The 23,592-nt window shown below is 45.4% G+C and overlaps 1 protein-coding gene across 2 annotated transcripts in view; it reads left to right on the top strand.

The window, feature by feature from the left end:
- CPAMD8 (C3 and PZP like alpha-2-macroglobulin domain containing 8) overlaps positions 1-23,592 on the top strand; it is a 1,208,079-nt gene that overhangs the window by 320,252 nt on the left and 864,235 nt on the right. For both annotated transcript variants that reach the window (XM_086946939.1, XM_086946938.1), the window contains exon 22: positions 12,316-12,458. In XM_086946939.1, coding sequence (XP_086803065.1) covers positions 12,316-12,458 — 143 coding nt within the window. The remainder of the gene's footprint in view (positions 1-12,315; positions 12,459-23,592) is intronic.

Genomic DNA, 23,592 nt, shown 5'->3' with positions numbered 1-23,592 from the left:
CCTCTATCAGAAAGGTCAATGTCTGACAGGAAGAACAGTCGCAAAACTAAGTGGATTATTATATTATGAGGCTGTGAGACATGTAATAATGGGTCAGCAAACGGGTATGCAGTTCCTACGGGGAGAGAGCTATGGGGGGGTTAAGGGAAGGGAGGACAACCAGTCGGAGAAGGAACACTAGTAGGGAAGGGGAGAGCTACAATAGGAGCAAAGGCCCTCACAGACCCCCAAGGGGTGTCATGCTTCATCATAGAGCAGCTCCTCGTCGGGCTGGCGCTGCAATGCCCGATGGGCCCCGCAGGAGGGAACTTTGCCGGGGATCTTCAATGTTGTTAAACCGGTAGGCCCTATAAGCTGAGGCAGTGGGGCAGAAGTGTGGTGAGTAGTGTGGTGTAAGTGGTATCTTAGAAATAGCTAAAAGTGTCCAGAATGTACTTTATGAGCTGTACACTGATGCTATGTTATGTTATGTTATGTTAACCCTTTGTTAAAGCGCAAACAGCTGCCCCAGCAACGGAGCGTCCCGGCGCTGACCTAACCAGTACCTGAGGGGAGGGGGGGAAAACCAACAGAAGACTAGATGACGGAAAAGAGATGAGTTTTGAGTTCCTTTCGAAAGGCAGTCAAATTGGTATTGTGCTGAGACTGTCCTCCAAGGCTTTGTGGAAATCCTCACAGTATAGGGGTAGTAGAAAAGTCTCTTCTGTCTAACATTCAGATCCTGTACCAGCCTTTCAAGGACGGGTGCCTTAGAAATGTCCGATCTCAGTAGTGAAGATCTGGCCATGGGCCTTGAATGTTGTTTCCGCAGCAATATCAGCCCGAAGGCGGTTTGCTGGGAGCTTTCAGAGGCATGGTACAGTTCAGTTTCTTTCCTTGGTGAACTTCTTAGATCTGAGGTTTTTGTCCAGTGTCGACCGGAGCCCTAAAATGACGTTGTACTAGACACAGAGGGCTTGTGCCTTGACTGTTTAGGGTTGGATGCCTGACTCCCTCAAGAGCAACGCTCTGCCTTTCACTATGGAGTTTGTGTGTTTGGCACTTCGAAATGGCGCTCAGTGCCAGGCTATGGCTAAAAGCTATGGCTAAAGCTAATGCTATGCCTAAAAGCAGACTACAAGAGTCCAGGCTGACAGGAAAATTAAACCTGCCACAGCTCAATATATGTAGCTTGAAGGGATATTGGTTAAAAAGGTCGACATGTTTCACACCTTTGTTCTCCTAACGGATGAGTGGTGTTTCTTGAGGACCGGGGTACCTAATCAACTCTCAGATTCAAGGAAACAGTCAGAGGGTTCCTAAGGTGTACTGTCCCTATGGTTTAGGATTCCAAGGTAATCCGGAGTGGGGGACAAAAATGTCAAGTAGAGTAAAAAAATCCTTTTAACGGACCTATAGGTTCTGGAGCAAATGGTTGTCCTCCCCTTAACCTCCCGTCGCTCCCTCCTCGTAGGAACTGCATACCTGTTTGTTGAACCAATATACTGCAGGGCATGTATGTTGGACCTAGATTATAAAAGCTCTTGTCCCCTTTTGGTTTAGACATGTAATAATGTTACAAAATCCGTCTCTATATATATAAGTATGAGTGCGTGTAAAAGCTATCCTAGAAAAAAAGAGAAGGGACTGAAAGGGAAAATGCTGGACCCAACCACTAGATGGCGGGATAATGCACAGCATGTGAATCCAGAAAAATCTTTAAGATGCAAAACTACTCATGAAGGTGGGTATTCATTCAAGTTTCTAGCATTATAGGATTTCAGAGTCAAATAAAGGGTACAGTGGTGCAGATTCTGACAAACATCATATCCATGTTTTACCGAAACAAACAAGGGGGTGTGAAATTACGTCCTCGGCCCAAAGCTAATTGACAATTTACAACAACCTCAATTAAAAGACTATGACTTACCAGAAGAACAACATTTTTGGCAGAGAGGTAAAGCAAGTGGGAGGACCCCTGTTTACCGGGGCTAGAATAACAAGGAGAGCTTGTTCTTTGCAAGGGGTTTCAGAAGGATGATATAGCATACACAAGATAATAGCTGAAAGCTTGGAAGGAGAAAGACAGGACAGAAGCTGAAAACTGGAGCAGGTTAAAATGAGCTGGGATCAGGAAATCCAATATGATCTGGGTAATTCCTGTAAAGACGAAACTAGAAAGACAAGGCATATTCTGTGAACAAATAATTGGAAGGCAGTAAGAAAGCACAAAGCAAAAGATAGATAGACAAATTATCACAGATGACAGCTTGTATACTCCGTGGAAAGTGAACTGTCTTTAACAGGAAAAAATCCGGCAATGTGGCAAGGAGCAGTTCATCTCATAGAGTCGTGGAAGACACTCCATAGCTCGTATGGAAGAAGAGCTCTGATTGAGTCCCTGTGCTAGAGACACTAAGCCTCAGAGTGCACTACAACCTTCTGTAACAACAACTAACATTTCAACGTAAACACAAAAGAGGACAAAGGGAACAGAACAAGTGAAACTGAATACAGAAACAGGGCTCAGGGAGAAGTAAGACTCGAGTATATGAAACAAAGTCAGTACTGGGTTGGAGTATGCAGATCAAGGAACACTGGAATACAAGACTAGGAATCTGCTCTTGAACAAGGACATGATGTATTCAGATTGAACTAGGAAAATTGGAATACACCTGGAGAAAGAACAGAGTAGCTAGATAAGTATTACAGGTAATGAGATAAATATGTAATAAAGAATGCCTTAAGCACGCGTCAACTAGGAGCAAGCTTAAAAGCAAAGGAGTAAGAAGACAGCACCAGTTTGCGTAGGGTCTCAGCAGTTAAGACAATAGTGAGGCCCTTAAGCACTGAGCTCACAGGACAGAAATTGTTTGAAGCACAGGGAAAGAGCAAAGACGCATTGAGAGAGCCAGGTATTAGCTTCACCTCTAGGATGTGATCTAGGCAAATCTTGATGACAGAAGAAGCTACATGGGCCATATAATTCATCAGGATAGTGGTATGGACACCAAGACTGGAGTGTAGCGTGGAGCAAAGTGAGCAATCTGATAGAGGGTGTTCTGACATTAACTCATCTAAAGGCAGGGCCCTAAAGGATCTTCGTGAGCGCCACTTGATGGCAGGGCAGCAGATTCCATACAGAAATCTCCTGGGAGTGTCACACAAATGGAAAATACACCAGTCTTTCACAGAAGACATAGTTACACAATAGGTGATGCACTACATAGTTTTGACTGCAGCAGACATAAATGCACAATGCCAAGAATTTGTTTCCAGATTTCCAAATTAAATATACAAAGAGAATGCACTGTCATTAAGCTGATTTTGGACCTGTGATTTTGCTTTTCTCCTAACTGCATTCACACCTCTGGTAACCAACAAATGGTACACAGAGCTCGTGCTTATGTCAGAGGTGAACCATTGGAAAATCAAGAGAGTGCCACAATTACCTGGCAGAAAGGGATCCCATTTCATCTAGATTAGGGTCCCTGAACTTAGCAGCAGGGCTCCTTAGGTCTTATAGTTTTTCGATGACTGTGTCAGAAACATTGCAAAATTGAAAAATTCCTACAGTACCACTGTTATTTACCAGGCAGAAAGGGGTGCTGTGGCATCCACATAAGGTTTGCTTGAATTTAGAAGCATGCCGGCTAAGGTCTTAGAATTGTATTTGACAACTTTATGTATGGAGATATTAAAGGTAGTGGCCTGGTGTCAGAAAAAATAAATGTGAAGTTGAATGGATAGCAGGTTGAGCTATACTTCTGTTAAGGTTAACTTGGTAGGGACTACAGAATAAATCACTATTCACTATTCCAGTTATTAATTTATTTCTAGAAAGAGTGAAACATTTTTATCCTCCAGAGAGGAAATCATTCACCAACATGGAACGTTCATACAGTTCTCAGCAGGTTATTGTTACACCCCAGCCTGTTGGAACAATGTCTAAACTTCACTTAATATATCCTTTTTAGGTTTCGACCTGGCGATCTGCGCAAGCAGTTCGCGCAGGTGAAATCTATTGTTTACATATATTGACTTCAGAACGTCCCCCGGCTCCCATTGGCTAGCTCCATAAATGGAGGCTAGCCATTGGGAGCCGGATCTGTACGTCAAGGCCGGACCAGATTCGGGGGCGTTCCCGCGATTTTTTCCCTCTCCACCCACTTCTGATCGTCATCGCGGCAGTGGGTGTGTGTTATTTTTTTTTTTTGAGTCGGCCTGTTTTCGTCTTTTTACAAGTGTTTGTTGTTGGAGTTGGCTGCAAGATTCGAGTTCCCACGAGGCGATCAGGTAAGGAGCATTTTGTTTATAAATGTGTTTTCACTTTGTAAGTTTACGTATTTTGACGTTTTCGCTCTTAATGTATTTTTTCTGTTTGCTTTTGTTTTTATCCCGTTCCCGCCCCCCCCCCCCACCGCCAACGGAGGAAGCCTTCCCGACCCCCCTCCCGTTGTCCGTTCCCGCCCCCCCCACCGCCAACGGAGGAAGCCTTCCAGACCCCCCTCCCGCTGTCCCTTCCCGCCCCCCCCCCCCGCCAACGGAGGAAGCTGTTATGGCCATGTGTAGCTGGTATAGATGGCGTCATTACTGAATAAAAAACATTCATGCGCCGATTTATGTGTGACCATGTCTCATGTAAACAAATGTTCAGATATTAATTTATCATATTAACCCAGTTAGCATCTATCAATTTAAACAGCAATATTCCAAAAAAGAACAAGAATGTGCTGAGCAATTGGGGCAGTATTTATGCCATGACTTGGGGTGATATCTGGTACTTGCTGTTGAATAAAAGAGTTGCACTTCGTTGAGTACCAAAGTGGTGAAGGATCGTGTTGGAGTATGGGTGGGTTTAGGATCAGTGGAATGCATACAGGTTTTGGCATCCTTTGGGAGCTCTTTAATGCTGGGCACATTAACATTAGAACTAGGCCAGAGTTCATAGCCAGGGTCCATGTCGCTTTATTTGGCTCAGTGCACCATTAGAACAGTAAGACTGTTGTGACCAACGGAGGAAGCCTTCCCGACCCCCCTCCCGCTGTCCGTTCCCGCCCCCCCCCCCACCGCCAACGGAGGAAGCCTTCCCGACCCCCCTCCCGCTGTCCGTTCCCGCCCCACCGCCAACGGAGGAAGCTGTTATGGCCAAGTGTAGCAGGTATAGCTGTCGTCATTAATGAATAAAAACCATTCATGCGCCGATCTATGTGTGACCATGTCTCATGTAAACAAATGTTCAGATATTAATTTATCATATTAACCCAGTTAGCATCTATCAATTTAAACAGCAATATTCCAAAAAAGAACAAGAATGTGCTGAGCAATTGGGGCAGTATTTATGCCATGACTTGGGGTGATATCTGGTACTTGCTGTTGAATAAAAGAGTTGCACTTCGTTGAGTACCAAAGTGGTGAAGGATCGTGTTGGAGTATGGGTGGGTTTAGGATCAGTGGAATGCATCCAGGTTTTGGCATCCTTTGAGAGCTCTTTAATGCTGGGCACATTAACATTAGAACTAGGCCAGAGTTCATGGCCAGGGTCCATGTCGCTTTATTTGGCTCAGTGCACCATTAGAACAGTAAGATTGTTGTGACCCCACCCATGTTCGATCTTATGCATACAATTACATTTATCCAGCCAGTCAACATAGACCACGACAGAGAAGCAATTGTATGTTGGAATGGCACATGGTGAGGCTAGTGTCCTGCTTACAAGGGGTCTCGTTAGAGCAGTATTGAGCAAAGCAGCAAAAAAGGGGCCTGTAAAAATAGCTCAGGGGTACTGCCAGTATAGTGTATTTGGTGAAGGCAAATCTGGACAGACTATGCAGTACAAAACCAGTCAGTTGTGCATCATGGGGATTTATAACTATGCAGTCTCCTTCTTCCCTCCTGGTCCTGGTGCCTAACAATAAGACTCACCGCATCATGATAATGCCTTTAGATATGGGATTACTGCTTAACTTCCCCAGCAATGAGCACGATTTGTCCTGGCTGCAGTACAGGTACATATTTTAATATGATCACAAAAGGGGTAGCCTCAAGGGGTAGCTGGAGGATAGTGGGAGGTGTTATTACAAGGGATTCGTTGACTTTCCTCCATGATATATAGTCAGATGACATCAAGGTAGCTTCCAACTGCAAGGATGGTACGGGTTGATCAGTCATACTACAATATAATGGCTGTTCATCTACAATCCTATTAATTTATCCTTGAGAGTCTCTTCTCATGTTGAGATGCAAAATAGTAACTGGAGTGTAGCGTGAGTTCTCCGGGCCACGTTTCTATCTTGGTCTAATAGCTCCGGGAGTTGCCCAAAAACGACCTTCAGTGCCAGTTCGATACCCTTGAGAGCTGAGACAACTAGGCTGAGCAAATTCATACGTGCATCCTCCATGAGTTTTAGATAAAGTATGAAAGGGTCACCCTTATCCTCATCCTGTATGAATGTCTGGTACAGCAGTAACCCTTTGTCAGGCCCATGGGCCAAAGGGCCTTTCTCAAGTGATGCACTGACTGCTATCTTATTGGGGTGCATCGTGGCCACGGTTGGTTTCCTGAGACCGGCTCTTATATGTCGCATATTACTTTTTTGCTTCTTACTCGGGGTGACCCAATAGGGTCTCTCATTATATGGCTCACTCTCTGGGACAATTTTCAAACGCCCCCAAAAATACTCAGAGTTTGTCCACTACTCGACTACTACCCTCTGTTGATGCCCCCTGGGGATTCATCAGAGTTGCATTTCTAAGTTTTGTTTTTAGAGGTGGGATCTCTAATTAGAGCACAGGTTAGGGCTTTCTTAGTCGCATCCAGTCTCTCCTCCACACACTCAATGTCGATACTGATAGCACCTATAGTGCTTGTCAAAAAGCTAGTGATGGTACCAGTTTTAAACGCTCCTTATTTGGTGCATTTGGCAAGCCTAAGGCTGTTTATTTCATCTTACCCTTAGCGTGATGAGGTCTTAACAATGTTGACAGCACAGCTTCTTAACGGCAGAGAGCCAAAGGGGGTGGCCAGCCTCGTTCAGCCGCGGACGGGTGCAGCTGGCCTGCCCTTGGACCCGGCTTCATCCGTGCACTTTCCACACTGTGAGAGCGGTACTGCAATGACTAGCACTTTGAGGCAGCGTGCGGGTGGGAAACAAATGTTGGTGCCTGGTGGAAGCTGAAGTCCCCGCTGTCAGCCCGGTCTGGTTGCGGCTCACGTTCTGCACTGCGGGAGTGATACTGCGTCAAGTGATTTGGGCCAGTGTACGACTGGAAAACAAACATCAGTACCTCCTGGCGGGGTGCCTGGTAAGGGCTGTAGTCACTGCTATCAGCCCGGTCTGGTTGTGGCAGGTGTCTTGAGCTGCGTGAGTGGTTCTGCGATAATAAGCTCTGTGGGGCAGCATGTAAGCAGGAAACAACTGCTGGCGCCTCAAGGCGCGATGCCCGGTGGCGGCTAAAGTCCCCACGGTTAGCCCGGTCTGGTTGTGGGTCATGTCCTCACTTTATATTTATTTAATTCTTGAATATGAGAGGGGCTTTAAGTTGAAAACCCAATCTTTTCACAACTGAATGTTCGACAAAAAATTATATATATGTATATACTATTGTATAGGCAATATTTAGATACTACCCTGCGCCCTTTGCTACTTCACGTTGCAAATCAGTGTCCCCCCCGCCCACCCCTCCCCCCCCCCCCCAAGTAGGAGACACCCAATTAACTTCTCAAATGTAATTCCTATTTAGGTTCTTAATTTCGAGTTGTGGCAACCATTTACTTAGTGCTCTGGGTTGGTGAAAATGTTTATAAGATGTTTAATATAACAATATATATATTTTTTTCAACTCCATTTAATGTTTCCATACTTTTCTGATCACAACGCACAAACTGATTTGCTTGTATTTTTAGGTCAACACTTATATAAAAGTATACGTATTGAGAAAAAAAGTCATAGTGATTTGTATTTATGTTTGAGCTTTACAATAGCACAGTGATGAACTCTAAATGACAAGATCACTAAATCGTTTTCACCCACCAACTCCATTGGCTGTTCCAGAATAGCAAAAAGTAATAAATGACTAGTATTTTTTCTAAGAAAGATGTCAACCCTAGCCAGGAGCCAAAGCTTGATATTTCCGTGAAGGTCGCCTGTTCCTCCGCTAGACTGCTGTGAACGGGTAGCACTATTAATGGGAAGAACTCGCATCACAACCCGATCAACCTTTATTTTAGAATTTCACGAAAAATATGGTATGTCGCGTCCAGATGCTTCAGAGCAAAACCTGCAAACTATTCATGGTAGAAATATTATATTTAGGAATGGGTGTCTGGCTCTGTGTGTGTGTGTCTGGCTCTGTGTGTGTGTCTGGCTCTGTGTGTGTGTCTGGCTCTGTGTGTGTGTCTGGCTCTGTCTGTGTGTGTGTCCGGCTCTGTGTGTGTGTATTTGTGTGTGGGGCTCTGTGTGTGAGCAATGCCAATAGCTCTAACTTTTCCAAAGGCGAAACCATTGCATTGTAAATGCTTGTTTAAGTGGTAACCTCTTTGCATTTCACATGTGTAGGAAGCTGGCTTTTTATGCAGTGTACCAAAATGAGGTACACTATGTAGAAAGTCCAGGTGACCCTTATTGGCTTACCGGGCTTAAATTAATGATCCCAAATGCTCTCTTTTGTGCCATTGTGGGGGATCAGTGTAGGCTTATCAGAGGGTATTGTTGAGCATTTGTTAAACAAACAGAGTTAATGAATGAGACACACGCTCCAGAAGAAACTTGAGACCAATTTAGAAAAATAACAGGTATTTTTATATATTTTTTAACACCAAAAACTTCGTAATTGAGTAAGTAATTTTCAAGTTATCCATTTTTACAGTAAAGCAAAAATGTCACACAAATGCGTTTTTACACAGTGATGTTTTTCTATGGAGAAAGAAACATATGCAATGAAAAATAAATTCCTAGACAATCAAAATAAGCGATAGACAAATGCTAAATATGTGTCTAATAGTCAATAATAACTGTACTAAACAATAACATAGAAAGGGCTCAAAGCAATTCATAAAAACTGTGTGGAGATTTTATTAATTTTTTTATGAATTCCATAAAAAATATAGTGCAAATATCTAACACATAGTATTATTCTATACACATATGTTGAAAAATCATACATATAATAAAAAAGTCAATATTTTCCATAAAACAAAGCAAACAATGTTGTGGCAAAACTATATTTTTCGACCAGCGTTTCGGAGTGGAGGACGCCTTCGTCAGGAAAAAGCCACAATTCCTGTAATTAATAAAAACAATACTCAGCAGCAATTCATATTATTGTTTCACAGTTTTTTCCGTATGACGTCACGGTGGGCGTGTGCGGAAGGCGGCCGGGGGCAGTCCGAACCTCGAACATGTGGAATTCTCCAACACCGCAGGGTTATTCCGGTTGCAGCGAAGTGGTTAAAACAAGATGATTGATATAAAACACCATAGGTTTCAGTGAAGCCATCATGTAGCTCGGGAACTTGTAATGACCAGTGCCCAATACATATACTTAAGATGGCTTCCCTGTTCACCTGTAGTATCTAGCAATTAAACTAGACGGCACTTGGGCATATCTGCTCATGCAGATTTGTCCTCACATGTAATATAATGCACCCTGACTTAGGGCTACAAGGCCTGCTCTGTAGGGGTGATTTACATATATTGCATTCATTGTCTGTGGGATTGGCACACATGGTGTGTGCCATGTTGTGTTTTCGCATCTGTCTGCACTATTTCACGCAGCCTGCAATGCCAGTCTGCATGAGTTTGGTGGTGGGTCCCTTAGGGTGGCACAATATATGCTGCAGCCTTAAGGGACCCCTTTAGAACCCATCCTCTAGGTACCAGGGGTACAATTTACTAGGGACTTCCAGAGGTGCTAAAGGTCTTGCCAATGGGAAACAATTGAGTAGTAACCTTGTTTTGTGGAAAGAGCACTGGCACTGGGGACCTGGAGAGTAGGAACCCTGTGCACTTAATTCAAAATTGCATCAAATACCAGACATAAATTGGGGGTGACTATGTCAAAAAGGGGCACTTTCATATACAGTCCTCGACGTTGAACTTCTTCTGCACCTCGACAGTGTGGTTTCTTTCTGCGCTGACATTCTATGCCTCGACTTGACCCTTGTCTTTTCTTCAACATTGACCCAGCTCACGACAGTGAACATGTAGGTATGGTACCTTGCCATGACAACGATGCTCTCGACATTGACAAGGAACAACGTAGTTTTGAGGTGTGCTTCTATTCTTGGATCTCCCACGCCTATAGTCCTCAGAGGAAGGTGGAAGAGCCCTGGTAGAGTACTGACCCTTCCTCACTATCTGGAAGTCCCACCCTTTGATTGGCCTGCCGCCTGCATTGCTCCTCTGTACAATGGAGGCAAATCTTCTCCCTTTCCCTCAGGGTACGTCTGGAAAACTTCCTCCTGTGTGGACATCTATCAGGAACAATGTTCTCAGGAAGGCGATGATGCAGACTTCCTGAGTGCCTGAATTGTCATTCTTCCTTCCACAGGCAGGACACTTGTCCACTAAAGATGACATTATTTGACCAATGACAAAATAATTCTGTCAGAAAAAGACAGAAAAATATCAGGACAGATGAAATCTGTCGAGTGAAAACAAGCCAAAAAGTCCAATCTCAGGGCTCCAAGATCTTGTCACCAGGAGCCTGACAAAACTACTGAAGCAACTGCCATCTGCTGGGCATGATGGGATACTAGTGTACTCTTGGCCCTTAAAGGTATAGACACTATTTGTGCATTCACATAATGGCAGCCTACAGGGCTAAACTCTCCTCCTTTTCTTCATCTTTCTCCTCTTAATAAGGGTTTGTGAAGGAGATTTAAGGATTCTACTAAAGTATTTGGCCTTAAATATATATACACACTGGTATTCATTACCCTTTTTTGAATGCAATATGAAGAAACTGGCCATTATAGCCTTCCTTATAGGTTGCACAATCTTGTCTTAAGTTTTCCTACATGCCTTCCTGAAAAAAGGCGAACATCTACACTTAAGAAGACATATTATGAAAAAGTGCTCCAGATTCCCCGTATATGGGCGGGACTATTTAGTGCTAATGACTATCAATGCAGATCCCCTGAAAGAGAATCAAAAGTTACAGTGTAAACAAATTCCTGAACAACAATAGACACAATTTTCTTTGTGGGAAGCGTAATGAAGTGTAATGAATATGCGGTACAACCTCCCAACACAGGTGAGAAGTTTAGAAAAATTTGAAACAGACACACAAGAGTGTAGTAAAAAAGGCTGCATTGAAGACACAGGATATGGGCTGTCTGGGGGAAAGTAAAAGAACATGGTCAGCTAGAACCTGGTTGAGATACCTGGGGTGTCATTTAGAGGTAGGTGGCATGGAAGGATTGCTGTAAAAAAGCAATTCTCACCTGCCGCCAAATTCTCGGTTTCCCATCTCATTTAGAAAGGGAGGAACCACCTGGTTTCCCATGGCGGAACCTCAGACAGATCGCTACAGAAAACCCTCTTCGCCTTAGGAGCACCAGTTTCAGAGCATCACATGTCTTGCTCTGTTTAGGGCAGGCCTTCCAACAATCTTTTTTCTTGTCCAAGAATGCTGTGATAGGCATGGTGTACGTGATTAGGAAAACACAACATTAACTCCCATGTGTGGGGGGTGGGGGGAAAATTCACGGCATGTTGTGACAATTGCTTTTTGTTTTGCTTAAACAAACTCTTACCTTGGGGGTTTGATATGACATAAAAAAGTAAAGCATTTTCAGGATGTAATGATGAACGGCCAGTATTTCAGGTTTACCAAATGACATTTCATGGCATTGTCAGGAGGACTTTCAGAGAAATGATCCAAGCTATGTCATCTGTGAGCTCTAAGGAGGTCTTTCATCGTTAGAGCTGAGGCCCTCCACTAGCTCAGCGGACTAGTGGCTAGCCAGTATACTGTAAATGAACGGTTATTTGCTAACCCTGTCTCTGACATTTGTCTTAATTATTACATCTAGCTTAAACACCCACTCTGAAAACACTCATGTAGGTGGCAAGTTATATATTTGAACAGTCCCACAGTTTAGAAAATATAAAAAGATTAATCTGATGTACTTGAATTGTTATGTTTAAAAAGTAACCACAAAATATTCTCAATGGATGTAGACAGGTGGGTGGAGGGGGAGAGGGGAGGTTATGCTTCAGTCCATTGGAGTATGAGCTTTGTTTCAGTGCTTTTCGGGTTGGGCTTTTTTAAATCAAACATTTGGCTCAAACTTAAGGGAGTTGCTTCTAATTCTTGCTTTTCATTCTTCAGCAAGAGCCTTTGCTTATGGAAGTGCAAACTGTTGCCAGGATGGGACACAGACTATGAAATCTGGCAAGTACTTGGAGGACAGTTACATGGACAAAAGGACTCCAGCTGCAACCGATTTCATCAAAAGAAGTGTCATTATTGAGGTAAGTGGGAGTGTGACTTACCATCCCGCTGTATTCAATTTTTTTTCTGCTGTTGAGCAAGTCCACAAATTGTTAGATAGTGTGTTTTCCTGGGGCAGTTTAGGTGACACGTCACAAGAAGCATACCTGTAGGATGATTTTTTTGGGTGATCAGGCTCTGCCATTTTTGTCCCACTAAAATGCATTGTAGTGAGTGCCTGGATTTGGGGTTCATACAAAGGAGCATTTAGAAAGGGTGGTCACAAATTTTAATCAGAATGTAAATCATTTGCTGTGGTATCAGACTTCTTTTGGTGAGTTCTAAAATGAATTTTACGTGCGAAAAATGCTGAGCCTCTGCTGGGATTTGATAAACCATCTTTGAGCGAAAACTCATTTTCCTCCTAAAAGGTGCTCTACAAGCTAAAATGGGGGCTCATTTTTAAAAATTCACCAATATATTTCTCTTCCACATGAGATAATTGTTTGGTATGTGTGAGAAGTTGGCCTCATATGCAGTGCTCACTATTCTAGTGATCACTATGTATCAGTCCAAACAACCCTTATTGATGATTGGTTGTAAGTCAACCGTAGACCAGCTATCCTAGTAGCATGGACAAGAGCAGTCTTTAGGCTAGACTCTAGAGGGCGTGTTAAGCCAGCTGTTATACCATCACATATACCCCTTGAACACCAAGTGAAAGGACACCACACAAGTTGTTATGAAAATAAAAGTATATTTATTTAGAACACAACAGCCCTGGACTCTTTATGAGGACAGGGCGCTAAGCACAATACAAAGCTCTTATGAAAATACTGAAAGTCGCACAATGTACACAAATATCCGAGGGGCATGAAAAACCATATACTCTAAAAGTGGAATGCGAAATTACTAGCAGGTAAGTACTACTCTAATAGGCTTTAGGATCGCTAGGACTGGACTACTGAACCTTCAGATTACTAGCAGGAGGCCTAGGGAGATCGGGTGCAGAGAGTGCACTCTCATGCGGGATGCGGGACAAAGTCTATGGATGCTAGATTTCGTAAAGTTAGTGTTATCGGACGAATCCGACTAGGTAGAGCTGAAACGAAAAAGGATCTGGACCCTTGGATAGTTAAGCTATGCTGGAGCACCGAAATGCTGAGGTTACCTAGCCCAGGGGCTGCGGCTGCATAGGTCTGAAAAGACGTCGGGAATCCTTGTTGCAGTCTATGGAGCCTGAAAGAAGAAGTTGCTGGCAGGCGACCAGTGATGAAGTTCGATGGGATCCAAGCCTGGATCGGTGATGGAGGATACCTGTAAGCAGAGGGGACCAAGTTCTGAATCACTAGCCAGTGATTAGATGGGCACCAGGATGGCACCGGACGAAGTCACCTCGACCAGGTGAATGGGCGACGCTGGGCTCTGCAGTCTCTCGGACCAGGAGGCGTTGTCGGCGACCAGGATGGAGGTGCGAGCTGTCCCACGAAGGTATCTGCTGTTGACGTCGCTGGACCCAGGATTGGGGCAACAAGTCTTGGCAAATGCAAGCGCACGCGGTGGACTCAAAATGGCGTCTGGAGTGGACCAGGAGGGTCCGGGGTGCTCCTCTGTTGGAGGAGAGCAAGGGCCAGTCTGAAGCAACCAGACCAGCGTTGGAAATGTCGTCGTTCGTCGTCAGGAAGGCCACAAGCCAGCAGGCAAGTAGCCGGAACACGCGGTGAGCAGCAAAGAGCAGAAGGGCCCACGCAGATCTCGTGGATGCTGGGGGGCTGGGCTTCGGTGCTGGAGCCGCTCAGGGTTAGGGCTTCTCAAACCCCAAAGCACTCACTCGAGGATCCCTCGGCGGTCGTGCTGGGCAAGCGTCGTGCAGTCCTGAAGATGGCCGGTCCCTCGAGGTCTCGTCACACCCGCGAATCTCAGCTGGGCTGATGATGCAGGTAGAGGTCAGAGGTGCCAGGGAAGCCGGTTCTCGTCGAGCTGGGCGGTCTTGATCCGGAGGAGAGACTTACAGCAAACCGCGATGCTTGGATGGTGCCTGCTGGTGCAGGGTGGCTACTCCTTAGCCACAAGGGAGAGTCTTCTGAAAGGTTCAAGAGTTCTTTCGTGGAAAGTCATCAAGATTCGGAATTATCTAATTTGGGAAGGGGGTCCACTCCTATCTTTATACTAAGAAAAGGGGCTGGCACGCGACTAGGTCCTGCCCATGGGTGGGACCAGGAAGGGGGGTGGTTACACCCCTCTCCCATGCCTGACTTTCCCCAGCTCAGGGGCTGGTGTGCCCCTGGAACTGGTTCTAGCCGGCAGATGCATAGTGAGCACCGGGGTGCCACTTGCAGTCACCTTCCTATTCAGCCCTGCCTACCCAGGATACACAAAACCCTGTCTGGGATGGGGCTAGCCGCCCCTGACAGGAAACCCTTTGTCCAAGCTCTCCTCGCTGGAAGGACTCCCAGCAGCAGGAGGTCAGACCTGTGTCTGTGGTGGCAGCATCCATTTTGTGATGCTGAGGCTCGAGTTAACTTTAACCGGGGTTCACAGTTACATACATGTCGTGTCCCTCTAGAAGGGTGGAATGCTAACCCAGTCGCCAGAATTGGCGAGGGGTTAGTATTCCAATTTGTATGACACCTTACTCGACATGTTTTGATAAAGCGATACCAGAGTTGGCATATAACCGCGAGGATTATAATGCACTTAAGAGTATATGGTATGTGTTATCATGGAACAGCTATTAGGACTTGGTTCCGCAAGCTGCAAACGGGCTCAGCTCATGCCAGAGCACCATCTCACATGATTCCAAGCACTCTGCCTTCAGGATTGTTAAGGCCTGCCATAGGAGTGACTGATAGGAATCTATGTGTCCATTTTAGGGTTAGATATAGGTATACTATATCTAAAGCAAAGGGTGATTACACCACCATGCCCCAGCTGTCGTGCAGCCAGTTGTGTCAGATTTAGATGGCCAGCCAGGGGTGGCATAATACATGCTACAGCCCCTGGTAGGCCCTGGGTACACCTATGCCCTGAGTTACAGGGTCTGATAAGGTGGCCCAGTATCAATTAGATATGTACCTAAGGTACATGGAATCCATTTTACAGAGAGAGCAGTAGGCCTGGGGTCCTGATTGGCAGGGTCCCAGGCCAACTATGTCAAAAACCAGCTAAAACACAGGGCAAAAAGTTGGGGGCAACCATAGTCAGGATCTACCTTCCTACAATATGACTATTACATACTCTTCCAGCAGCCGCCACAGCAGTCTGTCAGTTGATTTCCCAGTGTTCTACTGCAGTTCCACAACACAGCAATGGTGTCTGTAGAAGTCCTTTTGGGTGGGAGTGAAGGGGCACACAAGAGGCCACAAAATAAAACTGGTGAAGCCAACTACCATGAGCAACTGTGACAACTGTATCCATACACACCAGTGTGTGTGCTGCGCCACCAGGGAGAGTGCCACCTCACAGAGCATATCCTTTCATGCTCAAGGTTTTGTTTTGGTAGCTCTGCCTGCCAGCAGCATCTGACAGGCGACATGTAAATCGTCCATAAAATACCTGCACAGATAAACACAGGCATCATAGCACAAGTTCTCCCAGAGCATGCCACTAATTGATCACGCTCACAGCTTCTTACCACCCTTCAATTACCTACCGCCTAGGTTTTTAATGCACAGCTGCAGATGCCACTTCGCCTCTTGACCTGGGCATCAAGCATCGAAAGGCCTGTGAAAAGAAATCTGATGGCAGCGTGCCACCTTGACAACCCTTGGTGACCTAAAGGTTGGTGTATACAAATCTGGCTAGACGTTTCATATTTCCTACGAACCTATGAAGGTTAATGTTAAGTACAGCGCTGTTTGACTGGGAAATGGCGCCTTATGGCCAATGGGGGTTTACAAATGTTTGAGGCTTTACATTCTGTGTATTCAAAATCACAGCATAAGAATTTAGGTTACTGGTAGAGTTAGAAACAACTTCGATTTGACTAAAACACTACACAACAAAAGAAGAAACAGTACTTGTTGTGCGAGAAGGGCTTGTAATCTGCATTAGTCAGTAAAAAAAAATGAGCTTGCAGATGGTGAGCTGCTATAGGCGCTCTTTAGGAACACGTGCAAGTCACTCTGGTCAACGCACATGAAATCCTGTACTGCCCACGACCCTGAGAGATGAATGGCACATAGAGCCCTCTGTGCTTTCTGTTCTTTCTGCAGTCTTTGACTTCTGAAACCAGCACTAGCAAGAGCAGTGTTAGGGCTACCAAAGAACATCTGTTATCCACTGCTACTCTTAACTGGTGTTCGTGGCCTTGCCGAGGCCCTGATCCGTTGGGGCATGGCTTGGGTGGCCATTTCAGTCCATGCATCATGACCGCTATTTCCAGTTACGGGTATTTAATCTATAAATTATTGATATCAATTAGTCTAATTAATTTAATGGAAAATAAACTAAAGACTGTAACACCCAGAACGCATGCGGTAGTCATTTGAAACTTCAAAACTGTAAACAATGCCCATGATAACGAAGTGAAGTAGCAACTCAAGTAAAGGCTGCATGGTCACTGGTGCCACCTGACACTCTACTGGCTCTCCCTGCGCTACAACACTTAAAGAATTCTTATAATGGCCCCTTCATAGTAACTCCATTACTTTCGACTGGAATAGTAAACACAAACTTTTGAAGGAAAATTCCTACTATGCTTAGCTTAATGCAATAAGAGAGGGGACTTTCGAAGCCAACTCCCAAAAAATTGTGAAGCATCTTTCGTTATTCAGCAGTAGTCAGTGAGATAACTTGATAGGTTAATGGTTGTCTGCATATATGAGGGGTAAGGAGAGCTGAGCTCTACAGAAAATATACAGAGGTTAAAGTGAGTCATGCGGCCACTAGTGGGTATATGTGGGGGGAACATTTGTTAGGGCCCAGAACTTGGCTGCATTTTTCCCGTTAACAGCACACTGACCAAACGAACATTTATGAGTGTCCCTTTCACCTGTTCCATTTTAGAGTTCAGAAAACACCACGCCCCTGAAAGTTGGCAGGACCCCGAAACCTGTCATAGATACTTACAGCACATAATGGCAGTAATGGCATAAGGTACCATACTTGGCTAGACGATCATCCTTTTTAAGTAACTTCACTAGCAGAATCGCCACAATCTTTACATTGACGGCTTCCTCAGATGACAGGCATCCGCGCTGTTATCAGGGCACACAGCTCTGTTATCTCCCTGAAGCCAGTGACCGGCATATTTGCAGCGCCTGTCAGAGTCCCAGAGCTTTAAGTGGGCCGGGTCCTGCCGGTGCCCAGCAGATTCGCAGCGCCTGTCATAGTCCTATGACTGAACTTTACAGTAAGGAGTCTCCAAATATGAAAATGCACTACAGGCCGCATATCCCTCTCCCCCATCGCTGCATCCAGCACAGTGATGTGTGTCCACGTCGCGGCAGGTAGCAAGATGCTAAGAATTCTGGGATTTGTGAGGGTGCTCTGCTGTTGATGAGCATCCTTCCCAGTAGAAATGTTACTTGCCCTTAACTGCAGTTATCCAGTATTGATATCTTGCATAGATTGACATGCTTGAATCATTCCCAGTTGTTAAAGTGGGAGTCCCATGGTAATATTAAATAAAGCAGTAGTTAAAGAACTTCATAGACTATCATGGAGGCAACCATGCATTTAATAGCCTACCTAACTCCTTTTCTAAAAAGGACCAAACTGGAATACAACCAATCAGTAAGCAGCACCCTCTAGAACCTTCCCCAAGAGAGGCTGAGTCCCTCAGATTTTCCAGCACATGTGTGGATAGTAATACTGGAATGTAAGGGGAGCCTCTCCGGGGAGGAGGGTGGGTTGCATGTGAATCTATGAAAGATACCAATACTGGATAACTGCTGTTACAGATAAGTAACTTATTTCTTATCCAGTATTGGGGTATCATAGATTCACATGCCTGAATCAGAATAGCAAGTAGTAATGTACAATAAATAAGCACCCCTAGTGGATGGTGAGTAGTGGCAATAATATTTCAAAATATATACACAAATGTATAGTATTACGAACGTGCTGGTGTAAAAGTAGATGCATATAAAGGTGTTGCTTTGTGAAATAAGCATATCTAAGTCAACTTGCACAGTATACCAACTGTTATAAACAATGTAGATACATTTTTAAAGACAAATCAATACTGATAATAGAAAAGAAATCCCCTAATCACACTGGTGCAAGGGTGCCTGCATTGGCGCAAGGCAACCAATTGTGCGCCAGATCAGTGGAAAAGGAGAGGAATGTGCAGTATCTCATAGATACAGCACATTCCCGGCTTTTTCTTTAGAAACAGGGCAGCACAACAAAGAGACTTGCTGCACTGCCCTGTGTCAAAAACTAGCAAATAAGCCCCTATAATCGTGACAAAGTGAAGCATTTCTGTGCGCCCTGTTGTTGGAACAGGAGCTGCAGAATTGAAATCATTTCCTATGGAGGAGACTGCTGTAAATGAATAAAATGAGAAATTTAATTTTTTCATATAAATTATGTTTAAAGCTCTAGAGAACTTAATTAAGGACAGTTCTACAATAACTTCTCAAATATCTCACTCATCCATGTCAGACAAAAAGTCTGGCATGCTGAGTAAAAAGTGCTTCCAGCACCAACAGCAGTCTGTCAGTTGACTGCGATTTGTTCGACTGTAGCTTTGTCACAAAGTTATAATGATGAACTAGAGGCTAACATTCTATATTCATTGAAGAATTTTGCTGGCACAAGACTTAAGGAAGATATGAAACTAACTGGTACAAAAATATGAAGGAAAATATGGGTTTCTATTTATTTGTGGCATAATGTTTTTAAAGAGACTAAGAATAGTCGAGAAAGATCCATACTTGAGGTCAGAATGCCCTTTCCACATCTGTTTATTCAGACTACACACCCTTTCTGTCATTTAATACCTCCTCAATTTAACGTTATTTCACACACAAATTGTCACTTTAAAATCCATTTTTGAATGCTTGTTTATTTTGGAATGTGACGAGTATTTTGTATAAGGTGAATAATGTTGAGTGGGATGATCTGATAAGGAATTTCCAAACAGTTTGTTTACATGAGACCTGGGTTTATGAGACAGTCCACTTTCAGGGGTTTGTCTCTGTTGCAACATTGGCCACTTTATCCAGATTGAGTCATCATAGTGGTGGGTTGCTAACCTCAATCTTTACTGCACCAGACAGAAGGATCTTTAAACATACTCACATTTCTCAAATTATTTGTTTGCTGCACGAGGTTAAGGAAATGCTTATTATTGTTAATTTTAATCATAACAATTTTAATCCCTGCAATACAGATATAGAAGTTTCCCTTAATCACACTCTTAGCACAGTATTGAATTAGTTAATTAGGAATCTAATGGTAATTTGGGAGGAGATGTTATTTGTAGGCTTTGCTCACTTTCTACAAGTTCTGTATGTGGTGCATTGGGGCTTCATAGTGAGGATTACTCTGATTTTGAGCACAATCAGTGTGGTGATGTCTATAACTCCAACATGAGTAAGCATTCTCTACTATTCCCTACAAGTTGAGTGGTCGCTCCCAGTGTCTCTTGCAGGCATCTGGTTTTACCGCGCTGCATTGCCACCACATTGATTTAAAGCGTCCCTCATTGGGTTCATATCGCCTGCTGCATTTACCTTTTATTAGCGCTGCCTTGTTTAAATTGTTTAACCTTTTGTTAGCGCTGCCTTGTTTAAATTGTTTACATTGATCTGTTACATTCCGCATACTGCATTCATAGCGCTGCCTTGCCTGAACTGCTTATTTGTATTATCCTCTTCCGCTGTGTTGGTTATTGCCGCTTTGCCTCACGAGCGCATTAATAGTTGTTTTTCACACCGCCTTCAGTCCTTTTAGCGCGTCTGACTGTAGCGCTACGCTGTGCCCCCCCCTCCGCCTCCATTTTGTTTGTTGTTGTCCTCGTGTGCCCGCCCCGCCTCCCAGCTGTGACGCCCTCGCCCCTCCCCCTCCACCATCCATATATGACAGTTCTTCCCGCGCGCAGCGTTTACGCGCAGCGACCGCGCCCAATTCGCGCCGAAGGTGCGCCAAAGGTAAGCCCGTCTACGCCCGTCCGCGCCTGGACCGCGCCCAGCGCCAGACCCCCTGCCCCTCGCGCTGCCCATCCCTCCCGCATTACCTACGATGCTGCCACCCTCCTAGCCCTTAACCCCGGTCGCGCCCCCAACTGCGTCCAAGCCGCTCCTGGTCGGACCCATGGCCCGTTCTCCTGCCTCTCCTGCAGATTCATCGGCACCAACAACATCTCCGCTGCGACCACAACACCGCCACCCTCCTGGACAACCTCGCCAACCTCGGACTTAAACAACTAGTCACTTCCCCCACCCACATCGCAGGTCACACACTCGACCCCATCTTCACCTCCAGCAATCATGTCTCCTTCAGCCACACTACGGATCTCCTCTGGACCGACCACAGCTGCGTGCACTTCACCTACAACAAACCGAAACCCATCGTCCACCTCCAACCAACTCTACAAAGAAACTGGAACAAAATCACCACGGAGCAGATCTCCACATCGCTCCTTCAAACTTCCCCTGCCCTCTCTTCTAACGCCAACGAAGCCGCATCTAACCTCACCCTCTGGCTATCCAACACCGCCGACACCTTAGCACCAATGAAAAAACGTCAACACACACTTGGCATCAAGAAGGCCTCATGGTTCAACGATGACCTCAAGAAGTCCAAGAAACTGTGCCGCTCCCTTGAAAAGGCCTGGAAAAAAGACCCATCCACCATCAACAAGGACACCTTCAAAAGCGCCATCCGTACTCACCACCAACTGATCCGAAAAGCCAAGAAAACAGCATTCAAAAATCGACTTGACAACAACGCCCACAACAGCAAGGAACTTTTCAACATCGTCAAGGAATTTTCCAACCCCTCGGCCAACGCCAACGACATCTCCCCCTCTCAAACCCTCTGCGATTCCCTAGCCTCTTTCTTCCACAACAAGATTGCGGACATCCACAACAGCTTTGACAACCAACCCGGAAGCCAACCCACCCTACCTTCAGCTGACCATCTTCCCCCCGTTAACACCCTTAACGCCTGGATCCCTATCTCCACTGAGGACACCATCCGCCTGATGAATTCCATCCACTCTGGATCCCCCACAGACCCATGCCCTCACCACATCTTCAACAAAGCAGACTCCGTCATAGCTCCTCACCTCCGAGACGTCATCAATTGCTCCTTCAACTCCGCTACCTTCCCAGAAGACTGGAAACACGCTGAACTCACCGCCCTTCTGAAAAAACCAACAGCAGACCCCACCGAACTCAAAAACTACCGCCCCATCTCGCTTCTTCCATTCCCGGCCAAAGTCATCGAGAAAGCTGTCAACAACCAACTCGCCGCCTTCCTCGAAGCCAACAATTCACTCGACCCCTCACAATCGGGCTTCCGAGCCAAACACAGTACTGAGACCGCCCTCATCGCAGCAACAGACGACATCCGAACTTTACTGGACAATGGAGACACTGTCGCCCTCATCCTCCTCGACCTTTCTGCAGCCTTCGACACAGTCTGCCACAGCACCCTGTTACACCGCCTCAAAAACATCGGAATCCAAGGAAAGGCACTGGAATGGGTCACCTCGTTCCTCACCGGAAGAACCCAGAGAGTCCGCCTCCCACCATTCAAGTCCGAGGCCTCTGAAATCATCTGCGGCGTACCACAAGGATCCTCACTCAGTCCCACCCTCTTCAACGTATACATGAGCCCCCTCGCGGCAATCGCCCGCCAACACAACCTCAACATCATCTCTTACGCGGATGACACTCAACTGTTCCTATCTCTCACCAAGGACCCCAGCACCGCCAAAACTAATCTTCACGAAGGAATGAAAGAAGTCGCCGAATGGATGAAACAAAGCCGACTGAAACTGAATTCAGACAAAACAGAAGTCCTCATCTTAGGTAAATCCCCCTCTGCATGGGACAACTCCTGGTGGCCGGAAGCCCTCGGAAATGCACCCATCCCGACAGACCACGCACGGAACCTTGGCGTCATCCTGGATTCCTCACTATCAATGAACAGACAAGTCAGTGCCGTATCCTCTTCCTGCTTTAACATTCTTCGCATGCTCAGAAAAACATTTCGCTGGATCCCCACCGAAACAAGGAAAACAGTCACCCATGCTCTGGTCACGAGCCGACTGGACTACGGAAACACCCTCTACGCAGGCACCACCGCTAAACTCCAGAAGAAACTACAACGAATCCAAAACGCCTCAGCCAGGCTCATATTAGACATCCCACGCAACGAACACATCTCTGGTCACCTTAAAGACCTCCACTGGCTACCCGTCAATAAGAGGATCACTTTCCGACTGCTCACCCACGCACACAAATCACTCTACGACATCGGACCAGATTGCCTCAACTCTCGACTGTCCTTCTACTCCCCCTCCCGCCAACTCCGCTCTTCCAGCCAAGCCCTCGCCACTGTACCTCGCATCAACAAAACTACCATGGGAGGCAGATCCTTCTCCTACCTGGCTGCCAAAACATGGAACTCACTCCCCGCCTACCTTCGCCTAACCCAGAATCACCTAGCGTTCAGAAAGCAGCTTAAAACGTGGATATTTGACAAATAATCCACCTCCCCCTCCTAAGCGCCTTGAAACCCTCTGGGTATGTAGTGCGCTATATAAATTTCTTGACTTGACTTGACTTGACTTCTTACATTAGATTTTACACTACCCCTGTTCATAAACATTTCACCTTTACTGGTAAAGGTGCTACCAGTCTTAATTACTTTATTGTCCTTTCAGAGAGATACAGACACAAGGCTGTTGATTTCTCGATCCTATAGAGGGGTCAGACTGACCATAACCCGTTGACTTTCTCTATTGCATTGGGTAACTTGTAGCAACAGATTATGCCTTGTATTTTACCAATGAAGCGAAACGCAATAAGGGCATCCTTCATAAATGGGTAACAGTGGATTCAGAGTGCCTCTTAGTAGAACTTTAGGGGAGAAGATGTAGCCTTAAGGCTAGAGCTGTCGACCTCGAAGCTGGGGAACCAGGTTCGAGTCTCGGCAGGGATGCCCAACATCCTGTGATTCTGGGCAAATCATGTAATCTTCCTGTGGCTAACAAAA

This window comes from Lissotriton vulgaris, chromosome 12, assembly GCF_964263255.1.
Source record: "Lissotriton vulgaris chromosome 12, aLisVul1.2, whole genome shotgun sequence".
Taxonomy (NCBI): domain Eukaryota; kingdom Metazoa; phylum Chordata; class Amphibia; order Caudata; family Salamandridae; genus Lissotriton; species Lissotriton vulgaris.
The sequence above is the reverse complement of the archived record's forward strand: the minus strand, read 5'-3'. Positions and strand labels throughout refer to the sequence as shown.